General features: G+C 44.3%; 1 protein-coding gene across 4 annotated transcripts in view; it reads right to left on the bottom strand.

The window, feature by feature from the left end:
* myo7aa (myosin VIIAa) overlaps positions 1 to 8,853 on the bottom strand; it is a 24,050-nt gene extending 15,197 nt beyond the window's left edge. The window contains exons 1-9 of one of the 4 annotated variants that reach the window (XM_068316572.1): positions 8,459 to 8,853; positions 6,533 to 6,582; positions 1,646 to 1,759; positions 1,416 to 1,568; positions 1,236 to 1,253; positions 666 to 850; positions 460 to 581; positions 191 to 333; positions 1 to 87 (exon numbers count right to left, since the gene is read on the bottom strand). The exon at positions 1 to 87 is cut by the window's left edge and continues 27 nt beyond it. In XM_068316572.1, the coding sequence (XP_068172673.1) occupies positions 1 to 87; positions 191 to 333; positions 460 to 581; positions 666 to 850; positions 1,236 to 1,253; positions 1,416 to 1,568; positions 1,646 to 1,759; positions 6,533 to 6,550 (840 nt within the window). In that variant the 5' untranslated portion in view covers positions 6,551 to 6,582; positions 8,459 to 8,853. Of the gene's footprint in view, positions 88 to 190; positions 334 to 459; positions 582 to 665; positions 851 to 1,235; positions 1,254 to 1,415; positions 1,569 to 1,645; positions 1,760 to 1,975; positions 2,081 to 6,532; positions 6,583 to 8,458 lie in introns of those variants that run through there. The other 3 variants (XM_068316570.1, XM_068316571.1, XM_068316569.1) reach the window with 3 other exon arrangements.
* Positions 8,854 to 9,348: the final 495 nt, after the last annotated feature.

The following is a 9,348-nucleotide window of genomic DNA, read 5'->3' as shown; positions in this document are numbered from 1 at the left end:
TTTGCTCAGCCCCAGCTTCTTCTTCTCATCTGCAGTCATGCCCTTCACCATGCAGTAGAAGATGTGGTAGTTCCTCTCATCGTAGGCCTGCAGGGAAAAACACAACTTTTCACTCTTCAATGCCAGATATCAAAGCCAATGCTTCACACTCTCAGTGTGAAGTGTTCAAGCGGCTGTGTGTGTGTTGTACCTGTCGACAGACTCGGGACTTCTCCAGCAGGTACTGCTCTATCTTGGCTCCTTCTATCGCTCCTCTCTTGTTGAAGTGGATGTCGATATATTTCCCAAAACGAGATGAGTTGTCGTTGCGGATGGTTTTAGCATTGCCAAAGGCTGCAAGAGAAACGGAATGACGTCGAACAGCTTTGATGTCATTGATGGAGAGGTGTGTGTTGGAGCCCAGTAGGCTCATACTGATGTGTAAATATGAAGTTGTGTGTTTTCATTGGGTTGTTCTACCTTCCAGAATAGGGTTGGCCTCCAGCACCTGCTGCTCTATCCAGGAGTGTTGACCACTGATAGCCGCCAAAAACTGAAGGATCAGTTTTGTACTTTCTGTTTTTCCTGCTCCTGACTCACCACTGTTACACACATGAAACTTAAACAACACACTGACCTAGTAACACCTCCATACATCCACAAGGGGATCCTGAACCTTTTCAGACCTGATGATGCAGCACTGGTCTCGGTTGTTCCTCTGCATGTTGAAGTAACAGTTGTCCGCGATGGCGAAGATATGAGGCGGCATTTCGCCGATCTTCTTGTTGGTGTAGAGGCGGATCTGGTCAGCGGTGTAGATGGGCAGCAGCTGGTAAGGGTTGACGGCCACCAGGATGGAGCCGGTGTACGTCTGCACACAGTCAGGGAAGGATTTGGGAAGGCTGATTCTGCTGGTGTTTGTGGCGGCGACACGCTTAAACGTTTCGCCAATTGTGCCGACCTCATGCAAACGATCTTAAGACATGATGCAGAAACGTGAAACCTCAGATGCTTCAGTACGAGGCTTTGAGCTCTGAGAAGTTTTTCATCCCACATACGTGCATGCAATGCTGCAGACCTCCAAATAATTCATACCCCAGCTGCTTTCTTTGCAACACATCAGATCCATCTAATTTCTAATGTCAAGTTGATGAGACAGAACAATGCTAACACTTAAGACGCTGTTGTTCGCAAGGCTGTGCAGGTATCACAGGTGAGTGTTAGTATTCAAGCTGGACGTGCAGCAGCTGACTCACCCGACCACCACAGTTTGTCTTCAGAAGAAACAGGAGGAGGAAGGGAGGAAGGAGGATGGAGAATTAATAGGCAGAAAATGAAGACGAGAGCAGGAAACCAACCAGCTGTGGTTGGATAAGTGAGTTTACGGGAAAAGAACAAGGAGGATGTTTTGCTGTGCAGTGGACGAGGATGCTCACATAGATGAGTTTCTCCCTGTATCTAATAAGGAGGTTTCGGAGGATTCCGGCTTCGTTGAGGTCTCCCAGGCGGATCATGTCCTCCACGCCATGGATGGAGGTGGGATGCATAGGCTTAATATTGGAGGCACTCTGGGGAGAGATCCAGTGCTCCTGGAGGAGGACATGACAAGATCTTTTTGTTGCTACAGGTGGAACAAGGTGTTTCTCTTGTCAGACATAAAGCTTACATTTCCTTCATCATCCAACACTTGGATCTGACCAGAGTCACACAGTTTGACCACAGCACCAATCGGAACCTCGAACTCACGGCCGCTCTTCAGATCCAACCAGACGTAGTCGCCCTGAGAGAAAACACCAACAGAACACAACATGTAGACCAGGAATGGATGTAAAGGATGTGTATTGATTGTTGATTGGTTGATTCGAGTCACTTGATAGACTCGATTATGTTACTAATCCTGATGGTCTAAAATAAAAAAAAATAAAGCTGCTGAAAACAAACATGATGCCTTGGTGCTTTAGTACCACACACACACACTCCCCCCCTCTCTCCATACCGGCAGGAGCGTGCTGTGTTTCATCACAGTGCTGACGTTACGCAGGAGAGCCCATTTGGCCAGGTCCTTTTCGTAGAGTTCCATGTAGTCCCGCCGTGAGTACATCTTCACCGGCCGGAATCACACACGTGTGGTCAGGTGTCCAACGGAGGCCGTCTAGCTTTCCACGCAGGAATGTCCACACAAAGAAAAGGCTCCTCTGAATCCCCTTCACAAACACGATTGGATGATTTTCCAACTATCCATGCAATAAAACCCACTACAGGTCAAGCCCACTGGATGGCACACATCCAGCTGCCATAGAACACACACCCATTTTTGACCTCCATGGTTTAACGGGTTTGTTCCAGCAGGTTAGAGTCACCTCCAAAAAAACCTGGACTCGATGAGGTTGAGAAAAAGTCCAGCATCAGAACCATCAGAATCTAACAGGATCGGACATTGTGGTTGGTGACCTCTGGTCTCGTCTTCTCTGCTTTGACGGTGTGAGGACTCCTGACAGAACCCAGCTCCTGCTGCTTCTACCGCCGGACTGCTTTGGGATGGGCCTCCTCTTCCTAACGCACTGACACTTCATTAACCCAGCCCCCTCTCAACCTTCCTGGTTGCCCATAGCAACAAGATGCCTCTTCCTCCTCAGGTGTGTTCTGTGGTGTTGGATGTCCGTTTAGAAATGTGCTCTTAGTGCAAAGTGTGTTTCCAGAATGAGAAACATGGAGGACGGTATTCATGGACCACTAGTCCAAAAAATAACTCGAAATATTTACAGCAGTGTGAGCAGTAATTAAGAATGATCAGGAATGACCTGATAATCAATGAATCACTGATGAGACGTTCCCCAATCAAAGAGTATAAATTACCTGGAGGACAACATATCAGTGGATTGGTTCATAACTATTTGTCCACTGGGAATAAACCAGTAAGATAATATAAACCAAACTGATCTCTAGTCAGAAGCAAAGCTCCTCAACCCCTGAGATGACCTTCCTCGTCCTCCTCCTCCTCTTCGCGGCTGAGGTGTGTAACATTTGACTACTGTTTGTGCCTGTTTAATTAACTTAATACTCTATCTGGCAAACTGAACCACCTGAACGTTACACCATCCAGCATCTGTCACACACACACACACACACACACACACACACACACACACACACACACACACACACACACACACACACACACACACACACACACACACGTAATCCAGCAGCAAACTATCAGAAACCACAATGTGAATAATTTAACAGAGGGGATCCGTTTGGTTTCTGTGTTCCTGTCTCCTTAATGTTTATTCTTCTCTATCTTCTGCTTTAGACAGAGGTTATTATGGGATATAAAGGACTTTTGTTCTTTTAGGTACTCAAAGTAGTACTGATCATTCAACTCTACTAACTTCCTCACAGCTGATTGGCTGACCAGAAATTGACTCCATTCCATTGATTGACATTCAGCTGTCTTTCATGCAAACATAAATGTACAGCAGTAATCCGTCTACCTCAAGCTATTAGAAGCTTTTCATAGAGGGCATTAAAGATCAATGAAGCCCCCCAGGTTAACAAACCAGACGCACTTGCAAATGAGGGCAAATCCCGACCCACTAATTGCCCCGGTCTGAACACACTGGTTCATTATTAAAGGACAAAATGTTTCCCTGTTGTCTTCTGCTGTGAGCTTATCAGTATGACTAGCAAAATTTAGGAGTTCAATGTTTTAATAGATAATAATCTATTTATAATAATAATATTTATTCTTATATATGTTTACTAGCGGGAATCCGTGGAAATTCCACAATAAAGCAATAATATCAGACTTCATACAAAACACATGAAAACAAATGTCTTGGTATTATAAACCAAGCACACCTAACATAGTCAAAAATCAACGTGATGACGTAATGACTTTATGTTGGCAAATCATGGATAGCGCTGGGCGGGCATTGTGAAGTCATAGATGAGTGTTAGCAGGCTAACTGGAGAAGGAAAGCTAACTAATGGTGACATTAGGAAATGAGCTAACATTAAAGGAAAAGGCACCTGTCAAAAGAGCAATTGGAAAATAAATTTTTGAGAAGTGATAGTTCAGTTAGCTGACTACATGAACAGAACTGTATGTAGTTACTTAAAGAGCGTTTTTGTCAGATGTCCAAGGAGCAGTTTGGATACTACATCGATTGTCCCATTCCAAATGGAAACCATAGCTAGACAGACTGTTCGTGCTAGCCAGATAGTTTAACTCAGAATTCGTTGCTATTTTCTGTGTCGTTCCTGCTGTTTTGACTCTCTGCTCAAGAACATGAAAATTGTTGGAACAGTTATGACACTCTAAAGTTACGTTACTGGGAAGTCCCTGTATAGTTATTTCTTCTCCATAGCATAACTTCTCCATAGCATAGCATAGTGATTCCTTCTGGCAGATGCGTCGTGATTGGTCCGGTGCTTGATTGACAGGTAGTGGGTGGAGTTGGTGACAGCATGACACCGTGAGACTTTCAAGTGAGTTTATTCAAATATATAGGTGGGGATTGTATATGTGGTTGTTTCCTTGTACTTTATTTATTGTGACTGCTGTCTAATCTTGTGGAATGCATGATAGTATGAGAGCAGAAGGTACATAATTGCCCTTTGAGATTATTATTAAAACGTGTGTCTGTTTGTCATATCGTGAAATGTGCCGATAGATGCTCGCTTTAGACAGGCGTGATGAGGCCATCCACTGTGGTGGCGTGGTGCTGGCGGGATGGCAGTGATGTAATCTCCGTTCTGCGTGTGGTGGACGAGTGTGAGCGCCATCCCATAAATAATTCATATAAGACATGAGCCAGGTATTCGCTTACACCTGATGATGTCACAGCTGTTAGCTGAGGCTAACAAACCAGGAACATGGTGGAGGAGTCTGTAGGTTAGCTTGTGGCTAACGCTCTGGTCCCTCTAGTTAGAGATTGTGTTGAAGCGTTTTGGATCTGTTGGAATATGACTGCTGATTATAGAATAAAGATTGAATCTATCACCTCTATTGATCAGGAGTGGCTCTTTATTTCTCGACTGGATCGTTGTGAACTGAGTCAGCTATTAGGTGTGGAGTAAGTCGTGTAAGGCTTCAGTATCGTGTTCCTGTCATTGAGCACTAGGTTTACTACAAGTCATATAAGCTCTTTGTCTGGAGGAGAAGGCGTCTTCAGGTACAGGTGTGCCCTCTGCTGGAAGTCGCCACCAACATTTTGTGTACAAGCAGCTTGACCAGTGATACCAATTACTTTGGAGTCGTCAGCTTTTAAGAGGCTGTAAGTTTAATAAAGGCGTTTCCAGCTCACCTCATTTACATTTAGATAGATCACTTAGAATGAGTCAAAGGGCAGAGAGTGAGATATAGCCACAAGCTAATTGTGCTGGTATTTAAATTCACCCATTAAAACACAGACAGACCAGCTCTCCTCTGCGCTTCAGTGGGCGATCACATTCTTCTACCAGGATGGCGAAACAACGAGGGAGAAACAGCAGCAGCGTTCAGATCCTGCACTCAAGTAAAAGCAGCAACACAACAACACAACATGATGAAGTCCTGGTTCTTCAAGTGAAGATGAAGTCCTGCCAGAGTGCAGTAATTATAGCTTCACACACAGTAAAGGAGAGAGATGAACATGTGATTGATTGCCAGCCTTCCATCGCTGCGGAAGTGAACACAGCCGAGAGGAAAACAACCAGTAAACAAAACAGGCAGACAACAAGGCTGGGAAGACTGGGAACACAAAGATGTGTTCAGTTTAACAATCTTCACTTTGAACAACATCATCAAAAATCTTCTTTTGTCCGACAAACGTCTCCAAAGACTTCTTTCACATTAAACCGAAAAAACCAGGACCTGAACATGTGAGAAGCTGAAGCAGTGGTTTTGATCACCTGAGGGATCGTCAGATGCTGTCAGCTGCAGGCGGGGTTTACCTGTATGAGGGTGGTGCATCTGTGGCTGATGAAGTCCTCCAGTAGGGAATCACATCCCTTCTTTTTCATCCTCAGCATCATGCTCACTGCCTTTAGTTAAGACCTGCACACGGTGATGCTTCCGTCTTGTTTAGATGTGCTGATTGGTCGATATTAGGCTTGGTAACCATTGGCAACGGGTATTCCAGCTTAATGCTTTTGCAAACAGTCACTTTTAGAAACTGTTGCGTGGATGGATTGCATTAATGGCTCATCCCATTTGGGCCTCATCAGAGGGGGTGGATCGGGGGGGCTGTCAGGGCTGATTAGTCGATCAGAAAGGCAGACAAGCTCAGCAACGCATAAACTGAGCATCAAAAACACCGAGGCGGATGCACACACACACACACACGCACGCACGCACTCACACACACACACACACATACACACACACACTGTGTCTGTTTGACTACATAGACGATTTAGTGGAAACGAAGCAGACTGAGAAGCTGAACCTTAATGAGTGTTGTAGCCTCACAGCAGGGGTGTGTGTGTGTGTGTGTGTGTGTGTGTGTGTGTGTGTGTGTGTGTGTGTGTGTGTGTGTGTGTGTGTGTGTGCGTGCGTGTGTGTCTTTACCTGCTGTAGAATGACCATGGTTACGATCAGACATTGGCAGTCTTCTAACCCTGAGAAAGAGACACAGACAACGAATTCATGAAGTGTTTCTATCAGTGACTTATTTATATGTAATTACAGTAAAACACACATACACACACGTGTTATGTACGAAACACTGAGAACGCAAAAAAGCAAAGAATATAGATTTACATTCCTGTTTCTATATATTTCTGCATGTTTCTGTATTTTCCTCAGAGTCAATGACAGAAACAAGTAGTACGAGTAGGACCACACATCCATCACGCATTGATCATCGATGACTGAACGCTCATGTCAGCCTGACAGATTGTTTGAACTCTATGTAGATGTTCAACTGGGAGGATGGATAGAAACAGGAAGCTGACTTCCTGTTTCCTGTTCTGACACATTAAATATCCAGGACCAACTAACAGAGACACTGTATGTGTGTGTGTGTGTGTGTGTGTGTGTGTGTGTGTGTGTGTGTGTGTGCGTGCGTGCGTGCGTGTGTGTGTGTGTAGATATTAGTTCTTGTAAATTATTCAGGAGACCTAATGAAGCTTTCGTTTTGTCCTTTGACTTTTTGACATATGGCGTCCACGCCTCCTCCACCCTGTCGGGTGATTTGTTCTCGCTTCTCTTATGCCGGGGGAATGTTTAGACACACCTCCTGAACGCCGTTTAACATCAAGATGTCAAGAAGTGAAAGGAATCGTTAAAATAATGATATTTACTGCCCGATTCTTTACAGACTCCACTGTCGTAAATTCAACAGTAACGTGAATACACACACACACATACACACACACACACACACACACACACACACACACACACACACACACGCGCACACACACACACACACACACACAACTGATCAATATTTTACTATCTAATCACCCCAACAGGCTGCAACAAAGCTTGTGTGCAGCCTGTCTCCCATGTGTGAGATCATAACTGGGATTAGATCTATACATTAAAACACATTAAGAAGAAGAAGAAGAAGAAGAAGAAGAGCATGATGATGACGATGAAGAACATGATGATGATGATGAAGAAGGAAGAAGGAAGAGGAGGAGCTGGAGCAGGACTGGAGGGATTGCACCAGGGCCAGGAGAAGAACCAACCAGCTCCTGAAGGAAACATGACTTCTTTGTCCAGCAAATATGCTAACTACGTCATTTGTAGCTGAGGTTCAGAGCTTTTCCTGTTGCTATGAGACGTCTGGACAGCTGTGATCATGTGACAGAAGCATCAGCTGATGCTTCTCTACAGATCCCTTTGACTTTGTGACTTCATGCGTTAAAGCGAAAATAATGGTTAAAGACAAAGACGACAGCACAGATCTTCTATGAGCGTCCACGAGCACGATCCGTTCATTCATCAGCCCGAATGATCTGAGCTGCAGTCTACGAATTCCTCCTGTTATCAAGTTAAGAATCAATGATCAAAATCATCTCGTGAGAGGAGCAACTGATCATGCAGGTTGTGACAAAGAAAACTGAATGATTTCACATGTTTTGGTTTTGATTTATCCGATTTAAAATCATGAATGTGTCAGAATTTACCGACACCAGTGGACTGTGTTTGAATGTTGATATAACCTCAGGTATGCCAAGATCACACATTGTGTTGTAATACACCCTTCAAGATAAGAGTCCTCAGGGTGGGACCCAGAGTCAAGCCAATTCTAACATTTATTAGCTTGAGAAATTCTTCATCTACATTGATGGAGAAAAGAAAGTCAAGAAGCACCAGTGTGAAAATCAACATAGAAAGGAGTTCTTTTCAACATACTACATACACACAAACACACACACACACAAACACACACACACACACACACACACACACACACACACACACACAGGATAAGGAGATTACACGTAAAGCCAACACATAAGCCTGCTGACTGTTTGTGCTTACCACTTTGTGCTGAACGTGAACTCTTCCCTTCTTCTTGTTTCTTCAGTTTCACTCTTTCCTTCTTTTCTCGTCAGTTTGTCTCTATTGTTTAGGGTTGTGCAAAAAGGCAATGGAAGGGTGAAGAACAACACAAGACGGGAAAAGACGACAGAACAATGTGGTCATCCTTCTGGAGGTGGAGAGAAACCTAACAAACCCACAGCAGAAAAAGCTGCAAGGTAATGAGGGGCAACTTCTTTTCTATCCCTCCTTCTCTCCTGGTTGTCTCCTGCTTCCAGAGCTGGGTTCTTTTCCTCTTTCTCTCTCTTTCACATGAAGGTACACAGAGGTTGAATGAATAAATGCATCCCTCCTTCTTTTCCCTCCCTCTCTGTTGCGTGTTGGCATGAAGAGCAACGCAGCGAGCGACTAATTCATTGCTACTGATCCCTATTACTGCAGGGAGAGGGAGTCAGTGGGGGGCAACATGGAGGAGGCTGTAACTAGATACACACACACACACACACACACACACACACACACACACACACACACACACACACACACACACACACACACACACACACACACACACACACACACACACACACACACACACACACACTTTTTACCTGTCTGTAATTCACCGGTTAACAGTAATTAAATAAATTATTTGAATTAAACTTAATCTGACTCATTATACGCCACCCAGGTAGGTGCCCTTGAGCAAGGCACTGAATCACTAACTGTCCACATGGGTTTGCCAATCACTACACCATCTTTCTTCACATTTGAGGAAACAATGTTTAAAAATACTTGAGTAAAATTAAAAAAACAAAAAAACCCACCTGAAGGTTTTGATAAAGTTTCTCTCCTGGACTTGTTTCATGCGTGAAAACAGTTTCAGCTCT

The sequence above is a fragment of the Antennarius striatus genome, chromosome 6, assembly GCF_040054535.1.
Source record: "Antennarius striatus isolate MH-2024 chromosome 6, ASM4005453v1, whole genome shotgun sequence".
In the NCBI taxonomy this organism is placed as follows: Eukaryota; Metazoa; Chordata; class Actinopteri; order Lophiiformes; family Antennariidae; genus Antennarius; species Antennarius striatus.
The sequence above is the reverse complement of the archived record's forward strand: the minus strand, read 5'-3'. Positions and strand labels throughout refer to the sequence as shown.